The following is a 24355-nucleotide window of genomic DNA, read 5'->3' as shown; positions in this document are numbered from 1 at the left end:
CAGCAGCTCCTCAGCAAGGAAGCAGAACCTTGTCTTCAAGCTTAGGGAAAGTTGGAACCCTTCCCTTCCTCTCTGCAGGAGGTGCCCCCTTCTCAGCCTGCTTACCTAATTCCCTTTTTGGAATGGTAAAAATTTCTTTTTAAGTCTGTTTGGCAAATAGATATTTCGACAGGTTTTGTTTATTATAAAGGCATATTATTTTTAACCCTCTCCCATGCTATATATATAAAATACAAAGTCCCTCTGCAGCATCTGTACACATCTTAGAACTGAAATGTAAAAATGTCTGAAATCTCCTTAAAAAAGACAATTCTGTTTAAATATAGTACCCATTTTTCCCCCAAAGGGTACTAGCCTAAACATTTTTTAATTCCACCAGCTGCTTTTGTGGAGTAATTTATTTACACAGTTTTGGTACCTTTAATCCAAAGAAGTTATACTTTTAAGGAAAGAAAAAAAAGACATTATAGTTTTGACTGTCATTTTAAAAGGAAAACAAAATTGGTACCAAAAGACACTAAGCACACAGGTTGAGGTCTTTATGTCAAGTATCAGGCCAGGAAAAGCAGTAATCTAATAGGAAAAGAGGAATGGCAAAAGCAAACTAAAACAAACGTTTGAATAATGAACAAGTGAGATGACTACTGCAGCAAGCTTGGGAATAAACACAACTGGTTTGTGGACCATTTAACATGCTCAGCTCATCTTGCAGCACAATTAGGCAATTGAGGTGAATACACGTTTTTTCCTCACAAACAGTTGCCCAGGAGCCCTGGCATTGTGTCACAACAGCCTGTGCCTGCCCACGCTGTGCACAGCACACACACAACAGCTTCTCTGCATAGGAGCGGGTTTGGGAGCTTGCTAAGGTACAAAAGGAACCCCCTCCCCTGACATCGTTCACCTCTGCATTGGCCCTGCCCTGCTTCCCTCTCCAGCCCCAGCAGTGCAGGCAAAGCACAGCCTTGGAGGTCACAGACCAGCCTGGGAGCCAAACCCCACTTTGTGATTTAGGCTGTGCTGAACATCAGTTTGGGTTTACAAACAAAGATCTCCAAGTCCTATCCCCTCCCCCTTTTTTACACTTGAACACACTGCATATTCCTATCCTGCAGCTTTCTTTTTCCCCACCCTGAGAAAACTGAGAGCAGCTCTGAGCCCATTCTATAAGGCCTTTGGTGCCCTAAACTGGTGAGGCAATACCTGGATGAAGGCTCAGTGTCAGTTCAACAGTGTTGGTGTTTATACAGAAATAATTTAATACAAAATACAGCCTTGCTGTTCAGAGAAGGCAGCTGACAGGAGCCTTAACCTATGAGAATGACACAGCACTATTTCTCCAACCTCCTGGAATTCTTCACACTCCTTCCTTTCTCCCTGTGAGTCCTCCTGTGGCACAGCATCCAGGGAGAGGCATCATTTAAAAAGGTTTCAGAACAACAAGGAGGCTGCTACATTAAGCAGAAGGAAGGAGGCTGTTGGATGTAATTCCCTCAGGCAGTGCTTGTTCATTGCACTGTCCCTATGGATATTCAGTCTGCAGAAAGAAGGCACCACTCACTGCTCTCCTTGCAGCACCTGCACCCCTTGTGGAAGTGGCAATGAGGAGCCAGTGCTCCTTTCTGGAACCCAGCACGGCTCAGGTGTGAGTTCTGCTGCAAGCGACTTCATCCTGCAAAGAAATGAGGACAGGGATGGCAGGGATTGGGATCTGTGCAGGGATATAATGCTGAGTAGTTGAGATGCTCTTATAAAAAAGGTGAGAGAGTCTTGTGGGAATTACAAACACGTTTAAGGTTAAAGAGGGAACACCTGCTGCTTCTTCTGGATGCCTGTTGTTTCCAGAAATGGAGAGGGGAAAGCAGGGGATGGAACAAGAACTTGCCACAACAATCTGTTTTAAAAAGTTAGGGGGCGGGTGTCAGCTGCATTAGAGTAATCCTGCTGCTGTTTCCTCCCAAATAAAGGCACTTCTAAAGCTACTGCAATACCATATCTACAGTAAATGTTTTAAGGTTAACAGTGCATTGTCCTGATGTGGATTTCTACAGTCTAAAGTCAAGCTCATGACAAAGAGCACAAATCTGACTAATGTTAATTTTGGGAAGAGAAAGAAAAGGGAACAAGCCCTTCCATAGATACACTGCATTAGCACAATGTAGGGTGATCAGTCATGGAGCATTAGTATGTTTGTATCTAAGCAAGTAAGTATTACTCCTGAAGAGGCAGACTGATAAGATAGTATATCCCAGATTTCAGCTGTCACTTCATCTCCACTGCAGTACTTTGGCTTTCCAAGCTGTTTTATCCAAGGGTCACTTCAGTCACTATCTGGAAAAACAAAGGTTATTTCAAGCAGAACCCTCACTAACAACCACACCAAGCCTTTCAATTAGCTAATGAAATGCTCTATCACTTGTAATGAGCCAAACCCCCAGGAACAGGAGGAATTGGGGAGGAGAAGCCCCAGCAGATGAGAACTACTGAAGACAACATTGTGCGATTTGAAGCATGACTTGCCTTGCTTTTAAATATTTGTGCAAATCTTACGTAATGTTTGTATATAAAAATTATTACAGCTTTCAATGCCGCATTTAGCAGTGTTAAGTTAGAAAAGACAAAATGATATGCTGTATTCTCCTCAAACCTTTAAACCTCCACATCACCTCAGTCTTCATTTGCAAGCGTCTCAGTGGATAGCCAGATTTTGGCACCACTTAAAAATTTGCTTAAAGGTGTTCCCAAAATGCTCCGTTTGCATAGATTCCCTACAGGAGAAAATGGGAATGAGGAGGAGAGAAAGTCTGGGGTGCCTGAGGTGTCATTTAAACCATTTGCTCTGAAGTACATCCTGCTTTGATCCAGTTCTGAGCAGTGGCCTGGCAAGGAGGAGTTGCTCTTGTACTGCCGCAGGCTGCGGTTTAACATGTCCACCTCGTCTGCCAGTACAGAAACTCTGTGGAAGGCGGTGATGGAGCCGCCGTGGCTGATCTGCGCCTCGGGAACCCAGCGGAAGTAGCAGAGTTTCCACAGTTTTATTTGTGTTCCAGAGAGATGGGGCAGAATGACGCCGTGCAAATCCACGGGCTTTGCAAACCAGTCTCTGAAGTACTGCTCCATGCTGTGGCTCTGCTCCTCTGCTGAGTGCAAAAACTCCGGCTTCAATTTTAGAATCAGAGAGTTTCTTCTTGGAACGAACTCCTGCTCACCGATGATTCCGTTCTTTATTGCTGGGGGGACACCTCGCAATGTGGAGCTGTAGTTTTTCTGCAGAAAAGAAATACTGGTAATTTTCCAGTTCTACGTTCATTGGAATAGTAAATTTCCCTGAACTGCCAGGGTACATCATCCAGACAAATTCTGTGACCTTTAAATAGTTCTGAGCTTCTGAGTCACTGCTGCAGGGCTCACAGGGCAAACTGTGGCCTTTAAAAAGAAATACATATGGCTTTTTGTAGCAACAAATGATAGACTTATAATCAGTATTTACTGAAATTACTGACAACCCCAGGGGAAAAAGTGGCCTGTCATCACTTTTCCAAAGGTGAAATAATGCAAATGTTGGCAGTGACTTGGCCGCATCAGAAAATATCCTAAAACACAAGGCTTACAAATTTACATCATTTCTTCTACAGAAAATAATTTCTTTAGGCTGGGAAGCCAAGACAAAGAAGGCTCCTACTGCTAATCCAGTGGCACCTGCAGCCTCCCCAGCACGACCCCTGAGTGTGAGCAGAGCCCTGCGAGCCCCCAGGTACCTTGGAGCGCTTGAAGGTGCGCAGGGCCCCGTTGTGCACGCTGGGCGCGCTCTTGCCGACGAACAGCGGGTTGTGGAACAGCAGCCGGTCCCGGCTCGTGAACTGCAGAGACCAGTCCCAAACACACGGAAACCTGAGGCCTTTCTCATCACCCAGCTGAATGTTTTTGCTTATAGCAAATTCCTGCAAGAAGTTAACATTCAGGCAGATTAAAATCACAGAAAATGGGCTTCTCATGAATCTTAAAACCAGTGTGTAAGTATGGGGGAAAGAGGAGCAGGGTAGCACAACAGAGCAGCAAGACAGCTGAAGAAAACAGCTGCTCTGCATTTGTGCAGTTACTTCTCAATTCCATTAAATTGGTTGTTGGCTTACTCTTAACCCCCAAACTGGCATTTTGAGAATTCATCAATAGTCCCTCAATGCTCTACTTCTTTGTAAAGTTGCTACCTATAACTTTAAAGGCGAAATATTTAATGAAAAAGTAAGTTTCACTTTTATCAGCCATCAAATGTTTTCTACACACAGTTCTGACAAGCTCGTTTTCAAAAACAAATTTAAGTGTTCAGTTTTCTAAATGCCTCCATTGTGCATTACTATTGGAACTTTATGCAGCATCTCCAACCTTTTCAACTATTTAAACAATTATGTCAAGAGATTTCAAAATTTGCCTGAAGCATGAAATTCTATTTATTGCCTGTCATTCTACTTTCTGAGTTCCAGATACAGATTTGCTTCCTAGAGGAGTACAAATAGCAATGTAGAGTACCAACATTTTCCTAGGAAAAAAACCACAAATAAATTCAATAGACTTTCTTCTTGAATAGTTAGTCAGTGTCTCTGCACAGATCACCTGAAAGTCATTATGACTGTATTCACCTGGGGACCTGAGTGCTTAGCCCCAAACAGAGCGTGACAATTGGAAGGGCACACAGGAAGCACTGACTGGGATGCTGTTATTCCCAGGGGGGCAGGCTGCAGTGTGCTGCTGGACAAGAGGGGCAGCCTCTCCTACTCACAGTGCTCTCCTTGACTCGCTGGTGGGGGCAGTTGAAGAGGAAGGTGCCGAACAAGGAGATGCGGGCGCTGTCGTACAGGACGGTCAGGTACACCTCAGAGAACTCAAAGGCTGCTGGGTACTGTTCCAGCAGCTGCCAAACGCAGTCAAGGAACATCAAGAACAAAGGAGACTGGGAAAAGAAATAAGGAATGATCAGATTTAACATAAGCTTTTCCCAAATCAAAGCCATTTCTTTGCAGTTTTGGTATTTGGCTGTACCATTGGTACATTACTCAACCATAGGGTAAACTACTTGGAGTCTTGCATTTTTCATGGTTCTGTGCAATTGTTACACTCTGTATTCCTGTTTAGCCACATCTTTTTCAGCACTACCTTTGCACAGCTTTCCCTTCTGTGTAAAAATGACTTTCCTGAGCTCCCCTCATACACAAGAATTTGTGCAGCTGCAAAAATCCTTTCTGCCATCTATACATCCCTCATCATTTCCAAATTAGTGCTTGTATGAGCCTTCCTTGCCCCTTGGCCTTGGTTTTACAGTGTATTTTCTTCCTTGTTTGAAATGACTGGAGAGCTTATGATTCAGCCATGCTAATTTCTCACTACATTTTCTATGTCTTTTCCATATCAGCCCATGAATTGCAAAAGTATAAACTATCATTTATGTAAAGCTTTAGAAATATCTTCCCATTTTCACTTTTCAATATATCCTTTCCTAGGGCCAAAATAGCTGCTTTTCATTATTTCCCTCTTAGCATCTCATTTCTTTATCCCTTCATGCATTTTCTCTGCTTGGTGCTCAGTGCCCTTGGTTTATCTGTGGGTTCCATGCTCTGCAGATCTTCCTGTTGTGTGACTCTGGCCACTGTCCCTAAAAGGTTCCTAACCTGGGTCCTGCCTGCTTCCAGCTGCAGTCAGCAGCACTCCTTTGCCATGAAGAGGCCAAACAGGAGCTGGCAGTGCTGGGGGCTGTGGGGCTTCTCCAGCAGCTGCCAGCTCTGAAAACACTGCTGAGTGATAACAGCACAGGGATGGAAACAGGGATTGGTAACACACACAGCAAAACCACCCCCTCCAACCCCACTCCTCCTTTGGTTTCAGGTTGAAATGTGACTGTGCTAGTGTTTGTAGCAGCGAGATGCTTTCATGTGCAACCTTGAAGCAACATAATAACCCACAGGATTGCACCTGGTATTGCACTGATTCTCACATAGCTACAGAGGGTAAAGAAAAAGTATCTCTACCCTGGAAAAATAGTTACTTCCTCTAATACTATATAATGAGATTTAAAATATTAAAACATATATTTACTTTTAGATTTCTGTACAAATACATGTTCAGGACAATATCAAGCAGATACTGTGATCACATGCAAATAGAATTAATATTTACCTCTTTGTCAGATCTCTTTAAGTGGTTACACCTATCTAAAAATTGATATCCTGCCATGACCCATTCCTTCTGTATTAGGCTTTGAAATCCAACAATGGTTCGAAAATAGGGATCCAGCATGACTTGAATGAGAGAAGCAGCAAGACAGCTCAGGTCCCGTCCCTCTTCCTCTGTGAGTGACATACAGAAAGTACAGAATACATAAGGAATACATAAGGCAAATGCACATGTACAGAGTCAGATTTCAAAGAGCAAAAAGGTGCAGCTAGGTCTCATGTTTTAATTAGAATTTCCTTCAAAATAGTTGTTTTAATTGTTCTCATAATTTTTAAAAAAACCAAACTAGAAGAAAATCACCCTTTTTTTTTTTAGCTGAGACTCATACTACAGAAAGGGTTCCTGAAGCACCCAGCACAGCAGTGCATTCATCAAGAACAAAATACCCATCCAACTGCCCAGTACTTAAATCAAGGTGTTCTGAGGAGGAGAGGGTTCATGCTGCTAAAATTTTCAACATTTTTCCACCCTGAAGCAATTTTTGGAAGGCCATTACATGGGGAGAGTGGGATATACCAGCTGAAGAGGTCTTATAAAAACTACAGAACTTACAGAATTACAGATATGAGTTTTTCAGTGTCCTTTCCTCTGAAATATCTGTTTGCACAGACACAAGGAGTGGGGACTGAGTGAAATGCTTTTGTCTGGAGAACCTCTGAATTAAACTGATATTGCTTCTGCAGGGACTATTAGCCCAATTAACACAGTACAAAGGTTCACACTAAGGTTTCGATTCTATCATCATTATCAGAACAAAACTCACAAAGACTCAAAGCAAAATATTCCTTTGATGCTAAGGACTATACTACAGTTCAGATACATAACAAAATTATTTTCCCTTCTAGCTCCCCAAATGCTTGAGATATTCACAATCCATGGGGTTTATGCACAAAGATTACAGCTGATTTTATCTAAATCTGTTTATCTACATTATCACAGTAATGCAAATAATTACAGCATGCTTTGTGTTGTATTACCTTGTAGAACTACAGAAACGTGCTTACACTCCATCATATAGACAAGCTCAGCAGAATGCTTAAGAAAGGCTCTGGACAGGAAAAGAAAGAGATTTAAGAGTTAACCGAAATTCACACTTTACAAGAAAAAGATTTGGGTTATCTGTATTTACCTAACTTATACTAAAAGAAAGAATCCTTCAAATGATGCACTGCTCATTTACAGTGCTGAAAGCTCTGCACATTCAACTGAACATTATTACATTAATGGTACCAACCTGATGTACTCTAACCAGCGAGTGTTTTCCAGCGAGGACAGCCACTTCTCTTCGGTGTCATCAAAAGGGTCTGCAACAGGGACAGCAATTACATTGCAGAACAGCTTCCAGTGACAGTCCCTGTCAGCCAGGCTGATCAGAATTCACTGATGTCAGCAAAACAACCCCATAACAGAAGGAAAGCCCAGCATACCATTGACACAGAGCTGTTTGAGTTTGTTGTATGCAGCCTGGATTTCCTGGATGTTGGGGAGACACTTGTCCAGGTCAGATTTGTAAACGTCACTTCTCAGGGGATGGCTTCGAGTTATGGCATTACAAATCCTGCAGGAGAAGAATCAGCAGGTTTGTTGTTGGAGAGGAAAGAAACAGTCTTTCAAGAAGCCTGCTACTGTCTAACTGCAAACAATTAAACCCACATAAAACATGCACCTCATTCTAAAAAATAGTTTACTGGTTCATATTCAAGAGATACATTGCTCCTGCCATAAAGCTACTGACTCAAACACTTTTGGTGTCTGCTAATTACTGAACATAAAAAATGGAAATGTTTTAATGGATCATTAAAACATCACATTTGAGAAATGAAATCTGATGCTGACTGACAGTTAAATAACTCTATTCAGTTTTTAGTTTTCCATCATTTTTAGTAAGACTTACCTATGCTAAATGCAGAGAACATATTTAAAGTTTATGAAGTCAGGAAATCTGACAGGGTTTCAATTAAAACTCAGAGCTCCAGCCTAACACACAATGCAGATGTTTGCGCTACTACAAAAAGTCACACTACAAATTAAACCAAAGAACAAAAACAACTAAGTTTATAAACTACCTACACCAGGCACTAAATGCCTTCAGTCTTTCATTAAGGACAGCACATGACAAATATTTCACAGAAATACCATGTGCATTATGATACTAAGTCTTGAATTGTATTGCACAATTGAATTGTATTTCCCAATGCCACAAATGAAGGGGTTTTTTTTACTGTCTTGCTGAAGGAGGTAAGAAAATCTCCACCAATGTAAGCTGTATTATAGTAAATCTGATCCTTTTATCAATAAATTCTGTCATGTGAATGGTTATCCCCCTAAAAAATAAACATACCTTAAAACCTGTAAAGTTACTCAGAATTTGAAACTGGAATGGCCTTGAATAAAAATGGTGCCAGAACCAGATCCAGAGAACAGTCTCTCCAAAGTTCCCACACTACAACACTGCAGTGTCACACAGGGTCACCTCCACTGCCCCCCAGTGCAGTGTTACAGTCACCACTGGTGTTATCCCAACCCTCTGACTGAAGAGTGACACAACGAATCACTTACCTCTGATCAATTCTTCTCTGCTGCAGTACATCTTTAATGTTGGCCATTCTCACAAGGGCACTCCCGTTGGGGTGATTCCAGGACCATAGCTAACACGGGGAAAAAACACAAGGAACAACAAAATCGTGCAGGTTAGAGCTATTCTGTACAATTATTTCCTTAATGCAATGTTAACTGGCATGCAGAGCCCCAAGCTGAACACTGTGCAATGAGCAGGAGCAGTGCCAGAATAAAGAGGACACTTACAGGCATTCTCCTCCCAATGAAGGAATAGGAGTACAGCTTCAGGTCTTGATCTGCTAAGGAAGACGGAACCACAAAATATTCTGGAAGGCTTGTGGGAAAAAACATGATAAGAAAAGGTTACTTTCCCCTGTGTTTTTTACCACCTTCCCTCTTGCTGCAGTGCTGTGTTACCAGCTCAGTGAGGCTGTCCCAGAGCAGCCCCTGGGCGTAGCTGCCACTGTCCCACATGGAAGTACAGAAGCACCAAAGCCATGGAGGCCAAATCATGACATTTCCTTTAGGAACATGACATTTCCCTTAGGGACATGACATCTCCTTCAGGGACAAGACTTGCAGCATCTTTTGCCTGGGGGCCTCTCCAGAGAGCAGCACAATTAGGAGGTGCAATGCACAGCTGGCTGCGACAGAGGCTGTGGGGCACACAGGACAAGACAGCCCAGTTCCCTCCTGCTGGTGTCCCAGGAGAACTTACCAAGTGGAGATCATGTAACCTTCATTGACTGAGCACACTCTCCACTCAGAGGCACCTGTCCTTTTGATTTCTCTATCCCAATCCGAGTAAGTTTCAAACAAAGGAGTCTGCTGACCGCTGGCACTGCTGATGCCACCGCCACCTCCTCCTGGGTCTATGCCATTCACCTTCTTTGCTAGGAAAAAGAAAGTCATCAATGCCCATTAAAAACAATAAATAAAAATCAAACTCCTCACCTTCCTAATTACAAAGATAAGCCATTAGCAACAGGACTAGTATTATCTATATTACCTAATGCTGTATTACAAGAAAGCAGTGATTTAATGGCAGCTTGATGATACATGAAGATGTCAATGTATTTTTCCCTGCAATCTCATTAGAAAAGCAACACAAAATTGGCCTGCTGTGCTGCTTGATAGAAGCCAAGGCATAATAATACTCAGGAACAAATGTTATCTCCAGTCACAGGTTTTCCTTCTTTATTATGCCAAAGTTTGCAACATTTTAAAACATTAACCCTTTATAGGCTATAGCTATTAATGAATAGCTACCATGTCAATAAAGCAAAATAAAACTTATATAATTTCATCAACTTTAAATGACTGCTGTATTAACAGCAAATAAAAGAAATGGAAGGCCATGTTAAAATACTGGGGTTTCTATGTAGATTTATATCTACACAAAAAGATGGCCTATCAATTTGTGTTTAGGGACCAGGAGCTTAGAGAAGCTGTAACTATACAGAAGGATCTCCTTTGCTGGTCATTCTTTAGATGCCAAGGGGACAGTCAGCTGTGTCAAAAAGAAATTACATTTTGTTTCTTGACACTTGAAGTACATTTTTAGATGGAAGTGGAATAAACTGAAATTCAGCCCTATTACCTCCCCCATGAAAGCTCTGAGCCTTAGCAAGAGCCTGCCCAAAGGAAGCAGAACAGTGTCACAGCTCTGCTGACATCCCATAACCTGTGTGGTTTCTGCTTTCTGTATCTATCAACTTCATTCTTGCACTGGCACTTTGACTACTTAGGATTTTCAGAAAAAAACAGGACTAAAATCAGACTGAAGTAGTTCTTCAAAGATGGTAAACAGAGAAATATGAAAATTACCAAAAAAAGGTCAATTTTTCTGTTTAATGGCAGGATATATAACTATCAAATATAGCCTGGGAAGAAAAAAATGTACACATACACAAGAACAATGCAGGCTTTTTATGTTCCCCAGGAGGCACAAAGACAGCATTTCACCTTTTACTTTGCTGGGAGTAGCAGGGAGAGAGAGTCATTAAACAGCACTGGAATTGCAAGAGCAAAGCCAGATATCTATGGGACAAACACCAGGGTTCACAACAACAAGAACACCCCAACACAACCCAAAAGAATTTCATATTCTCTTGGGAACTGCAGCATGGCAGAACAACTCTCCTTTGCCATTCTGCTCTGCTGCTCCAGAGGAACACTTTTACCCACCTTATGTAATTCTTCCACTAGATATTTTTCCATATAGTAAATGGTATTTTAAAGAGAGAGTAAAGGCAACTTTGTGATGGCCTAACATTTTATTGCAATTTTATCTGCAAATTGGCTTCCTCCCTAGTACTTTATAACAGGAAAATACATGGACCTTAATAATTGCCCAAGCTTTATGAGGTAAGAAATTCCATGGGTAATTGTGTGTGCAACATAATAATCACATGCACACTTATTCTTGTGCATGCACAGGGCAGCCATAGAGGCAAAACCATGGATGAGAACCATGCACTGTTTTGCAAATTTGAAGGCCTGATCTCGTAATTCCACAAGGTTGATGTCTTGTAACAGGCAGATGAGTGGTTTCTAGTGGCAGCTGCTGAGTTCAGATCTCACGGCACAGCTCTGCAGCAGCAGCAGCAGCACGCTCTGTGGGAGCCTTGTCACCCTACAACGCTGGCTCTCAGCTGTGTGTGGGCTGGGGAACACTCGGCAGTGACCGCACAGCATTACGCTCAAAATCAAGTTCCAAAGGCATCTTTGCAGGCTTACCTAACTGACAAGGTTCACTTGGAGATTGGCCTTGAGCAGAGAGGGTGTGCTCCAGCTCAGCAGGGGTGGTGGAGGTTTTGAGTGGTAAGAACTGCCTAGTAAGCCTCTAGGAAAGAAGGTATGGAGTCCCAAGTTGCACAAATCCTCCTGCAATACCACCAGAAGAGAAACTTATTCCCAAAAGAAGGGCAGGTGAGCAAGCCTGCCTGATGGGACATTCACTGGGTACCCAGAGTACCAACAGAGACATACAACAGGAGGATGGAAGCGTGAACTGAGAAATAGGAGTATTCATGCTGCCACAGTTTGGCTTTGTTTCAGACAGGAAAGACATTGCTTTGGATTTTGGTCATTAATGTCTATCCCAATGAATGACTTATAACCGTAAGAGGCTGGGTGCAGAACAAGCTGATTTTGTTACCCTTGGAGAAAGCCTCAAATGCTTTTTGCCACTGCTTCTGGACAGAAGTCTTACTAAAAATACATATTACAAAACAGGAAAAAAAGCACAATCCAAGTACCTTCATCCTTACCTGGATTATGATACATTTCCCCAACATACTCAAATGCAAAGAGAAGCTGAAGATCCGTCGGCTGAGAATAATGAGCTATTGCAAGGCACACCTAGGAAAGAGACATTTATTATTGTTATTATATTTTTATATGTGTTATTTATATTTATATAGAAAAAAAATATTGCCCTTAATGGCAACAGTGTCAAATATGCAGAGCTGTGAAAAAACCAAAAATCAGTCTTTTGATATTTTCTTTAATGAAAAGAGTATCTAATCAATCCAGCAGAAGAACCTAAGAGTGTGCAGGGTCAGTTCAAAAAGTCCAACCTAGCACTGCTCTGACAGCAGCCAGCAATCAGTGCTTAGGGAAGAGGGGAAAAACACGGCAACAACATAATGGAATTTTACCAGGACTGTTTTGAACAATTAACAGTTCAGGCATGTCCTGAACTAAAATCTGGTATCAGTATTTAACAGCATTTGACAGATATTTGGGCTACACAGTTGTCAGTTAGGCTAGGAAGTTTTTCATGTGTGCTTCCTTTTAAGAAAACCTTATTGGTTCTTTCCCTAAGATTATTAAAATTAAGAATGCAGCACATGATTTAGGATTAGATCCTAGACTTAAAATTTCATCAAGCATTTCTAGTCTCTGTCTCTCTGAATGTAGATATTCACTAATAAATACAAAAGATTTGACAAAAACCCTAATGTTTTTATCCTTTTATCTTCCCTTCAACTTTTCCCAACTTTTCATATTTAGAAACACATTTACAAAATTTATTCAGAGTTCTGCAGTTTTGAACATTATTTCTGAAAAAAATCCTGTGCATCCAAGAAACTGTTTTCTTTTTGTGAAGGAAAGTGTCCTTATTGTGATAGGAATGACAGAAAGACTTGCACCATAGAACTGAAGGAGTACCAGTGCTGGCAGCTTGAGCGCTCAGTTATGCTGAGATCTGCATGGAGAAAGCTGCTGTATTTTTATTGTTTGTATGCAACATCCCTGGTGTTATGCAACCTTTACTGTATTTTTATATACTTTGATTTTGGATGGGGACAGTCCTCATTATTTATAAAACCAGCAATGACAGTAGACTAACTTGAGCTGAAAATGTTGTTTCACAAACACTCAACAAAAAAATTCCAGTCGAGTCTGAGAACAACGGATTCTTTAACTGTTGTCCCCACACCTTCTGTTCCACAATGAAACTGCAAAGGAAAACAGAGGACAGAACATTCCAGGGGTGACAGCCCCCCAAAAAACCCAAGCAGTAAAAGTGTCCCTGGAGAACAGTATAGCAGACTTTCCTAATGAACAGTTACAAGCAGGATTTGATAAAATGTTTAATGACGTAACTGGAAGCCACACACATTTTACTAACTCTTGTTATTTCAGTGTATGAATTGAAGCAGAAGAAGCCAGCTACTCAACAATATTTGGCCACTTCTAACAGATTACTTTTGGCTATGATCAACAATGAATAAAATGGAAATCTGTGTATATGCACATTTTGACTTCCATTTTTCTATGTAGCTTTTCACTACAGTAACTGATTCTAGCAGAGCTATTCCTCATCTCATTTATGGAGTGAAAGTTGAAAGCTTTTTACTATGCTAATCTACTCTCAAGGCTTCAGGACAAACTGCAGGAAAAAAATTCCATTGTGCTGCCAAATAACACAACAGGAATACAGTAAAACCTATTTTTAAATAGGCAGCAGCTGAAATCTCTGTCATTTGCTTGCCACATTTGAAAAAGGAGTATGTGTGTGCTGTGTGAAGAGGGATAAAATGGTGGGGTGAAGATAGTAACCATCCAGATCCACAAAAAATATGAGACCGTGGTTGTGCTTTTAAATAAAGCAGGAGCTGGAAAATGCTCTGGGTGTTCCATGGAATAGATGTAACTCACACCATGTATTGCATGGGTGAAGCAGTCCACCCACAGGTTCAGGACATCTATTTCTCTTATTTTAAAAAGTGATAGATTTTTCCTGCTACTGTCTCTATTTTTGTATTTTAGAAAAATTCCACTCACAGATACACTAAGCAAGTACCAAAGACATACTGATTTTCTGTTTATTCCTCACTAAATCCCTATAATAGCTTTATTGTCTCAGAGATTCAGAAGACAAGCACATTCCACAGATCTCAGCAGATTATGGCCATAAGTAGAACGCTCTAAATTGGAAGACAAGCATGTTTTACAGGAAGCGTTCTCATATCAAACTCAAAAATGTTTGGTATTCTTGCCAATTTACAATTGTGTAAAGCTGAAGATATTTAGGCTCAGACAAATAACAAGAGAATAGGCTGCTTGTTGGAAAGTTCATTTATTAAAAGCAGTAAACACAATGGCTGTAGTTATTTCATAGTACAAAAGCTATTTCCCTATGTCAGTGTCCCCTGTTCAACCCCTATCTGAGGAAAATAAATGATACTTTCAGGGCACACCCTCCTCTTCAACAGGAATTTTACCAAGGGCAAGAGCTTTATAGTATTGCTAATGCTCTTGCAGAAGAGTTGTGAACAACAACATTTCAGATGTGCTACGTTAGCACAGCCCTGGATTTTCCCTTCTTCCTTAAGCCAGGCTACCTGGCTTATGAACTCTCTGGAAAAATACTATTTTCCATTGCTACTGCAATTCCTATCCCAAGCAGGCACCTGTGGTAGAAAGTCAGACAGGCAGGACTACTTCAAGTCCCACAAACGGGTTTTGTTCATTTTCCTAGGCTGGAAAACCTATTGGGAAAATAAGCATTCAGCATTAGGAGAATTATTTTAAATCTTTAACCTTTGCACAGGGAAGTTATGGTTGTGCCATCCCTGAAGTGTTCAAGACCAGGACAGGGCTTTGAAAAACCTGGTATAGTGGAAGGTGTCTCTGCCCATGGCAGGGGGTGGAATGAGATGAGTTTAAGGGCCCTTCCAAGCCAAACCATTCTGATTCTGCAAGTTTACTTCTAAAAAAATTTTTCTTCATCCCCTCCAAAGACAGTATCTTATGCATTCCCAGTGCCTTGAAACAGCACCAATTTTGTGATCTGTATAAACAATTAGAACAAGGTGATAGAGTTGGGGAGGCAGGAGGAACACATTAGAAAGGGTCAGGACCATGTGTTCAAAACTCTTATGAGTTTCATATTATTGTTCATAACAATTAGGGAAAAAATGTTCCCCTCGATCCCAAGTGTTATGACGTAGGAAAGGCTACTTTTGATTGCACAGGAAACAAGATTTGAGATTAAAATTTTCCTCCTGTTTTGACTGAGCATGTGATTCTGAAACAACTCTCATACTCATTCAAAAAAGCTTCCTGGAGTAAAGAACTGAGAGAGTTATAGAAGAGAAAGGGATGAGAAAATGGAGATATACTCATGGAGGCACAGGGTGTGTGCCACCCTGGGGCACTGCCAGGATCCTTATGCACAGTGAGGCAGCACACTGGGCACCACCTAACAGTCAGAAGATCTACATCCTCACCTTTTCATACATTTTATTTTCTCAGTCTAATGTCCAATACTGCAGTGGCTAAGAACTAGCAGGAGTTTTCAGTTTGACCGCTTGCTGTCAGTTTTGGAACAACATAATTCCTTTCCTATAAGGAATGTGAAATGCTTCTTTTTTTTTTGCACTGCCTAACTTAAGACTTCCCCAATTTGCTTACCCTTGCTTCCCCATCCTCCACTTCCTCCCACACCCATCTGGCTTTCCTTCCTTTGGAGACTCTATTGCTTTATTTTAGAGACAAAACAAAATTAAACTGCTAAACAGTGGTGAGCGCAAATTTCCATTCCTTCTATTTTCTCTTAATGCTTGTTTCCCAAATATCCACTAATAAAAGTGAGGAAGAAAATATTTACCTGGCTGACTAATGCTGAGACAGTATTTTATTAGCATGTACTGGCTGTAATAAGTGCTGAGGCTATTTTTCTAACAGAACTGATTTTTAAGCTTCTCTATAATAATTTACCTGAAAATAAATGAATGTGTTCTCACAATGTTTCTGCTTAAAGGCAAACAAAAAGGCCTCTGAAAGTTCTGCCAACATTACCCATGTGTCTATGTGTAGTCAAGTCTGTCAGTTTGTCCACATCAGAAGCCTGCTTCCAAACTTGGATCCTTCTTTTCACAGCATCCAAAGAGATCCTTGGAAAGAGGATCTTTCTGAGATCCTCAAAGAGATACTTGGAATAATCTCTATTCTAGTAAGGCAGCTTAATTAGTTATTCTCCCTTATGCCCTGTTCAGCAAACAGAGACACTTCCTTAGGAACAGATTACACTCTCTTTGCCAACACCAATTTATGTCACTGGATGCTGCTGAGTATTTCCAGTACGTGCAAGGAACTACGCTTTAAACAAATTCCTTAACTGCACAAAATCAGCATCTGTAGTCCTTCTAACTACTCCGTATATTTAAAGCTCATTTTGAAACATGAATTGCCATGCAGGACCCCCCATCCAGAACCCCAATTCCATGGTCAGCCCTCTCCTATGGCACTCTCCCAGTCAGACAGCAATGCACCCTCAGCCCAAGAGCAGGCTTCCCCTCACATCAGAGCTCAGGTACACTCTAAGTCTTGGTCTTCCCTACAAAAGTTAGGCACACACAGTTACCTCTAACTAGACAGCTACCAACATTTTCTTGTACAAATAGTTGGATGTAAATATAGATTAGAGAGGCCCTTCAGAACTTTAAGGAGGCCTGATCACTGTCTTCTGTTTTTAAACATCAGGACAACCTTGCGTGTGTATTACCTGAAGGGCAGAAACAGAAACCAGATAAAATCTTTCCATACTGTGGTGCCAGCATGCCATCTAAATGTCAGAAAACAAAACAACTCCATTCAATATGCTGTGTAAGACCACCCCAGATGTGTTCACCAGCATCCCCAAATAATTTAAGCAAAATCCTGATACAGGAAAACTGATCTAAGGATCTCATGGTTTTATACATTTATATTTTAATGCTATTATGGAAGCATTCAATTAGATTAGCTGAACCTGATCTCCCCTCCAGTAGAAATGCTTGTGTGCTACACCCACACAAAGCTGCAGTAACCTACCTGATGCACTGAAACTGCAACAGTAACCACACAGCTGATACTTGTACCAGTTTTCTTCCTCTCCGCCGAGCACATTCTGCTATTTGACAATGGCAGTTGTTACACTTTTGGTCACCACCAGCACAAGCTCTATAACCACACAGGCTCTGGCTCTCTAGACCTAGCTGTTCTTATCAGAAGAAACCACCTAAGACCATGTAATTATAAATGCCTAACGTAAAGGCCTTCATAAAATGGTTTCACTGTTCGCTCTTGCGTAAGAAAAAGCAGCACAAAGAATGTTAATGAGATGCTGAGTTTATTCTCTCCTCCTCCAGGCTAATCACTCTCCTTTGCTGTGACAGCCAATTAGAAACAGTCGCTGTAAAGATATTGCAAGAGACGGCAGCTCCAGGGGCATTTTGGAGAAGCTGTGCAAGGGAATGACTGCGGAAAGATGCCAAACGTGGAAGGCTCCAACCAGCACAGGCAGCAGGGCAGCCAGAACAGGGGCAAGGCCACAGCAGGGTGGCTCATGACGGGCCCCTGCCTGCACACCTTGGGGAGGGAGAAGGGGCTGAGCCGGTTCAGCAGCTCTCGGTCAGTAACTGCACACAGACTTATGCCTGGCAGATGGTCCTTGGGACTTACAGGGCTAAACTCAAACCTGATCCTACTGAGAAGGGGAATTGTTAAGCTCTGAGAGAAAAGTGGGTCACTCCTTACGAAACGCCGGCTGTGCCACACTGCAGTGCCGCAGAGGTCAGGGCAGCTGAGCGCAGGGAAGGGAACCCCTAGGAATGGACCCAGTAATTCCTCCTGTGAAGAGGGTACAAGGTTTTGATAACAAAATGCTGAGAAAGAACCCAGGTTCATGTAAATTGGACAAAATGATGATTCCAAGAGCTTGCTGGAGAACTGCTGTGTGACACCATTAAGGATATCCATAAGGCAGTACACTCAGCCTCTGGGTAAATTAAGCTTATGACTTTTAGAAAAAGTATCAAAGCTTGAAGCATTTTCTATAAAAATGCAAACATCTGTTGTACAGCTGCAATGCAACATTCTGATTCCAGTCCTTAAAAAGATTTGTTTAATAAATTAATAACTTTTAAAAGTACAACAGATATGACAAGAAATACTGGTTTATCTTGTATGATACAGAACAGTTAATACATCACTTTTAATTTTTTCCCCTAATAGATTTGACTCCAGATATTCTCCTGTAACAGAATGTGAGTAATTTGCAATTCTCCCCCTACTTCTCTATCAAAACATAATAATACAAAATGTTCTTATCAGCACAGCTGTTGCTACATGTAATGACTACAAGGCAGAAATTTATAACAAGATAACAATACCTTTTTTGCACTTTCAGGACCTGCTTCATCAAATCGAAATCTGACAATACGGAAGTCTTTGCAATAAATTATTAATTCAGTTGGATTAAACTTCAGCTTTTGGTTGGGACCGAGGACCTTCTGCTTCCTCTTGGTGTCATTAACTGCAAAGAAGAGAAACTTATTTGACTGTGTTCTGTAAGGAAACACAAGATTGGCTCAAACAGGTACAGTAATGTTGCTGCCAGAAGTTTATTTGTTAGCACATTTTGATTCAGGTAGAAAATCAGTTGATTCCTGTTAGTAAAAGCTTATGTTTCACTAAACTTAGGGTAAACCTCATGTTTTAGAAAAGGGGCAACAAACGTGGGCCAGTGCAAGACAATATAACAGGTCAATAACACCTCTTTGTTGTAAAAAAAATAGCATTTCTTCATCATGTTCTTCCTCAGAAACACATTAATCTTTTCACAGTGATCACAACCAACTTTGGGCATTCAAAACTTATAAACAATTATTTAGATTACCTACAGTCAGAAAACCAAGTGTTTAATAGCCCATGCCATAAACAAAATTTGAAAAGTTATCACTTTTATGAAATTTTACAATTACAAGATGAAAAACATTCTTAACAAATAGGTTAGTCTAAGGAATCCAACAAATAAAAACCTGGTTCTCCACAAGAAGTATTTTGTTTCTTCAGATTAAGTGTCAATTGCCATTTGCAGATTTTTGGAGATCACCAGTTATTAACTTGCTAAGAATTAGAGAGCATTGAAAACTACAGCATTTCTCTTGTCAGAAATCCCATCTATGTCTCACTGTATAAGCTATTTTTGCAATTTAGTGTTTTTACTGGCAGAGATTCAATGATTCAATGTAAAAACATTGCTAACAAAATTTTGTACTACTATAACATGTCTCTCCTACAACACCTGTTGATCTGGTATGGTAGTTACAAATATAAAGTTTATAATATAAAGACCCAATTAAGTCTCCTGCATGGCAGGAGATTTAAGATTTAAGGCTCAAGATTTATTCAGCATTTGAGGCTTTTATCCTAAATAAACCAAATACTTCAAATCAGGGAAGATTAATGACATAAGACCTCAAGTGTCAACAATTGTGCAGAACCTAACAGGCAGGTAACAGTTTTGTACTGAATAAGAATAAAGCCTGTCATTTTTCTTAGCTATTTTTGACATACCTGTGACAATCTGCTCAATGCATGTGAGTGGGACATCGTGCTCACCAAGGAGGAGGTTTTTATAATGGAATTTCTGAAACACATGAAGTCACAGCCATTAATTGCAGCTCTGCACTTTGCAACCAGATATACAGCACAACCTTAAAGAAACTATGATAAAAATCAGGCATGCCTAGGCTTTTCTGACAGGTACTACCCTTGCCTATTCCCAGGTAATTAGAGGTTAGAGGCTGCACAACTGCACACCCAGCAGTTCAGAAACCCCAGTGGAATATGCAAAATAACCTCTCTATTTGCACTGAATTTACTGAATTAGCATCAAAAATTACTCTTAGAAATCCAATACAATTTGAACTATAAAATACATGTATATATGGAATATAAGAAATCTGTAATTATTATTACTTTTTTAAGTATGGAAAGAAAAAAATATTAATTCTACTTTCAGGGACAAATTTTAACAACTACTTTGTGCCAAAAATCAACCTTTTGAAGTAGCTGTGGTCAAATTTCCTAACTATTATTGAATAAGCATCCAGCTACTTTCAGAGCTATACATATCTTTAATTAATGAAACATTTCCTTTAAAAGCCCCAAATGGAAGTGCAAACTCTACTGAAAATAACACACAGCTCACTACTTGGATTTCCAGTGTTGTATGCTGTGCTGTTCAAAAACTGATCATGGCTTTGAATGTCATGAGCTCTGCTTTGACAAAGCAGAAGAGTTCTCCCCTCCTCTTGTTGCTTCGTCCACAATGAATTCTCATTTTGTGGTTACTTTGCCCTCCATCAGTAACACCAATAAAACTCCACCACATAGAGATCTGACACTTGTCTGGTCTAAGGGACATTTGCAAACAGCTCCTTCAGGAGGGACACATCTGTGTATAATTCCTGCTTTGTCTTTGTAAAACCACTTCCTGGGGAAGCCTCCATCCAGGGAGGTGAATGGAGCTGGATGTACTTCTGTACAAATTTCTTGCTCTTGTCCTGATATGAATGGATGGAACAGCAACACACTCAGAACAGGACAGTGGAACCTCATCCTGATGCCTGCTTAGAAGGCATCCATTTATATCAGATATGAGACAGACTGACTGTGTGAATAATTCCACTTTCTCATTCATGATGTAGCCATGGGAGCAATAACCAACCTGCAGTGGCATTGGGTCATCTGTAATAAAGGAAATCTTGAAGTTAGTGCAAACCAGCTTGCCCCACAGATCATACTGGCTCGTGTCTGTTGCAATGCACTTTCTTACAAAATTTACTTCGTTCACCACAATTTCACCTGAAACAGAAGAAAGGGAGAGGAAAGGAGAAGCCTATATAAATCCTGGAGGTACAAGAATTCCAAGTCTGCAGTACCAAGGAACCCCTAACTCTTTACCACTTTCAAGTTATCCACCTCTTGTGGGTAAACATGGAGTTTATCTAACACCACTCCAGGGAAAAGAGAAAACTACCATTCCAAAATGGACAATATTGTGCAGTAGTTAAAATAAAACAAAACCCAAAACCAGCAAAAACAACCAACTTAAAACCAAAACAATTCTCAAATAACAAAAACCAAAAGAAACTCCACAAGAAACCCAACCCACAGTCAAACCCAACAAAACCACACACCACTTCCCTTAGATCTGGAGATCAAGCTCTGCAATTCTCCACTATTAAAAATTCATGTGTTTGAACAACACTGTCCTTTAAACAAGCATACATTCCTGTACTTCAGGTAGTATTAATTTTAAAAACTTAAATTAGCTGGCTATTGTTAAGTACTTCAGAGAATTTTATGAACTTCCTGAACTCAGAATCATCAGGCCACATCACATTTTCATTTCTAAAGACATTTTCAGGTGGCATCAGAAAACAGAACACAAACATATTTCCAACTTTTTACTGTGACTGTCTAATTAAAGAGATATTTCTGGATTTCCTTCATAAAACAGAAGATTCAAATGAAGAAAAATACAAATTATGCTAATTGGTCTGGCATAAGCTATAAAATAAAAAAAGCATATAGGCAAATGAGACTGAGGACCATTTAAAAAGAAAAAGTGAATCACTACACAAAATGATACTTTTCAGTTCCACAGCCAAGATTTCTGAAAGCTAAACCATAACTCTTCCTTCAGCAATCTAACTTAGCAATTCCTTTTATTCCTGTACAGGGCTTTCACTTCTGTCATCAGATGAACCACCTCCTGCTGCTGCTGTCTACCATAAATAGTGTGGGAGTACAAGTGTGTTCCAAGAAAAGTGTAATTTCATATTGGCTCTGAGATTCTGCTTAGAAGAAACTAAGCACTAAAGATTGCTGAAGCCCAATTTGCTGTTAATAGGTTTGGCATGTTCAGTCCCAGTTGCCTGAAATGCCATCCCACAGTCATGCTCCGCAAGGAACAGCAGCTCTTGGGGCAGCTGCACTGGCAGCAGTCAGCTACTGCATGTCCAGGGAGCAGGACCACAGCCTGGAATAAATTCCCCATTTAGCTCCTGCTGCAGAGCAGGTCTTGCCTCAGGTGATTACCACTGCAGCCAAGTCACCATAGCTTGAAATGACTGCCTTTAGTGTCCCAGACACTTGAGAGAAATGCACCTCTTGCTGTCTCCAGGCCCTCCAGCCCCTCAGCTATTTCACCCAGCTGTCCTACTGGTCCTACTGGATCTCTGGCCCCTGATACAATCAGGGATCTGCCTGGAAGTCACCAAGAGCAGCAGCAGCACCTCTGCTTTTGGCTCAGTTGTTTTGCTATGAAAATGTCTTGGCCTAAGTCTGTAGCCTTGAGCTGCCAGAATTATGAACTGTGTTCTGGGATTGTGTGAAAATGTGAGGAGACAAGTTTCATTGACCTGTGTTACCATATACATGAGTATTCTAGGCCAGGCAGGAACTGTGAAAATATCTATAAACAGATCTCCTGGAGCTTTAAAGTCTTTCCTCAAACAGTGCTAAAATGTGCTTAAATAAGCTTTTGAATATGAAAATAAAAAATCAGATTTTGACAGCTTCAGTACAAATAGCTAAAAGCTCATCCAAGTCCACAGCTGCTGAAAACAATGTCTTATAATGGGGTACATGAGAATGACAAGCCCGAATTCTGTTAAACATTGTAATGAAAATGTTTCAATACATGTCTGGCCTGAAACTTCTTAATGCCCAACATTTTTTCAAATAATGTATTTACTTAAATAACTGCAAAAGCCCAGACCATTTATTGAAGCAATTTCTCCTCAGTGTTGGTATTAAGTCTTCAACTATTCAACATGAAGTTCTAAGTCACCTCCTGTGTGTGAAGAAAAACAAACTCCACATAAACTGAGTTCTAAGTAATTTTTATTCCTCTCTCTCTACATACTGACAGTGTATCACAGCATTTCTAATTAAAAAATATGGAGAGCTAACTACACCATGAAACAAAATGCAACTTCATAGATTTTTTTTGGTAACATTCACTTATCTGTTACCAAGTATAATATTTTTTGTACTATCACGTAAGAGACACTTCTAAAAGCAAATTACTATTATCAAACTATTTCAGTGCTTCATTATTTTGATGTAACCAAACAGAAATGAAAAACATTCACACATCTTCAATTTGAATTTACCACAGTTTAAAACATGCCTGCTACATCATTCTTTTTCCAAAGCCAGTCCTTTTTACTTCCCTCCTTCATTCCTCATAATTGTGTGGCTACACTGCAACATTCTAATTCTAATCCTATTTTAGTGCAACTGCATTTAGTTCCATTTCATCCAACACAAATACATTCTGGATTTTCTGGCCTAGCTTATCTTCTGCTCTCAGGTTTGCAGCCCTAACCCAGAACTGTCCATTTTGAACCTAAGGATTAAGGTATGGCAGGCCAGAGAATGTGTGTACACCAACTTCAGCCGAAGAATGAGAAAGTTTGCAAATTTAATAGAAGCAGTTTCCAAACACCTCTAGAAATTGACTTTTTTTTTTTTTCAAGATTCAGGTTTGGAATTTTATGTGACCCATCTTTTATACCTCATTTGGACATCTAAAATGTGCAATATATATATATATATCTATATATCTATATAGTAAACCTTTCAAAATGAAAATTTAGGGAAGTAGATAAACAACATGAGTAGGAAGGGCAGGACTTGCACAACAAACCCTTCTTGTGTTTGTAGTTGAGTAGGTGATTTCTCCTACCCAAGACAACAACAGAGCTATTCAGAGATATTACACTGCACATTTCTACAATGGAGCTGCTGCTTTTTTCCAGTAAACAGTCACAAGCTGTTCCAGACACGGAACAGCGGTCAACACTTCCATCTCACTCCAAGAGTCAAAGAATGATCTCAGGAGACGAGAGCAGTTTGTTTAAACTTTGACAGGAAACCAGAAGAGAAATTACAGGTTGCCACCCTTACAGAGAAAGCCTAATCATGTTTAATAAAAATATTTCTACATTGAATACACAAATCACAAAAATAACAGGAGATACTGAAGAATCTCTCTAGATAATACACTCTCCACCTAACACACAGCCTCAAAAACTGTTAAACTTCTGAAAAACTCTGCTAAATCTCGCAAAAGCACATGCAGTCTGACTGGTTCAAATTTTGGATGTTAAGAGAATTCATGGTATGTATCTAATCCAGGATAATGCATAACCCACTACAACCAAAATAAAGAGCAGCAGCAGAGCCTGGGAACACGTGGGAGAGAGGCAGGAGAACC

The 24355-nt window shown here is 40.4% G+C and overlaps 1 protein-coding gene across 3 annotated transcripts in view; it reads right to left on the bottom strand.

The window, feature by feature from the left end:
* Positions 1 to 464: 464 nt before the first annotated feature.
* Positions 465 to 24355, bottom strand: part of MTMR10 (myotubularin related protein 10) — a 34023-nt gene continuing 10132 nt past the window's right edge. For 2 of the 3 annotated variants that reach the window (XM_058811638.1, XM_058811639.1), the window contains 14 exons: positions 20795 to 20931; positions 19639 to 19711; positions 18453 to 18595; positions 12057 to 12147; positions 9503 to 9677; positions 9031 to 9118; positions 8785 to 8873; positions 7653 to 7783; positions 7460 to 7529; positions 7203 to 7273; positions 6169 to 6338; positions 4778 to 4948; positions 3759 to 3941; positions 465 to 3267 (listed from right to left, as the gene is read on the bottom strand). In XM_058811638.1, coding sequence (XP_058667621.1) covers positions 2668 to 3267; positions 3759 to 3941; positions 4778 to 4948; positions 6169 to 6338; positions 7203 to 7273; positions 7460 to 7529; positions 7653 to 7783; positions 8785 to 8873; positions 9031 to 9118; positions 9503 to 9677; positions 12057 to 12147; positions 18453 to 18595; positions 19639 to 19711; positions 20795 to 20931 — 2192 coding nt within the window. In that variant the 3' untranslated portion in view covers positions 465 to 2667. The remainder of the gene's footprint in view (positions 3268 to 3758; positions 3942 to 4777; positions 4949 to 6168; positions 6339 to 7202; positions 7274 to 7459; positions 7530 to 7652; positions 7784 to 8784; positions 8874 to 9030; positions 9119 to 9502; positions 9678 to 12056; positions 12148 to 18452; positions 18596 to 19638; positions 19712 to 20794; positions 20932 to 24355) is intronic. The other variant, XM_058811640.1, reaches the window with a different exon arrangement.

Source organism: Ammospiza caudacuta, chromosome 10 (genome assembly GCF_027887145.1).
Source record: "Ammospiza caudacuta isolate bAmmCau1 chromosome 10, bAmmCau1.pri, whole genome shotgun sequence".
In the NCBI taxonomy this organism is placed as follows: domain Eukaryota; kingdom Metazoa; phylum Chordata; class Aves; order Passeriformes; family Passerellidae; genus Ammospiza; species Ammospiza caudacuta.
The sequence above is the reverse complement of the archived record's forward strand: the minus strand, read 5'-3'. Positions and strand labels throughout refer to the sequence as shown.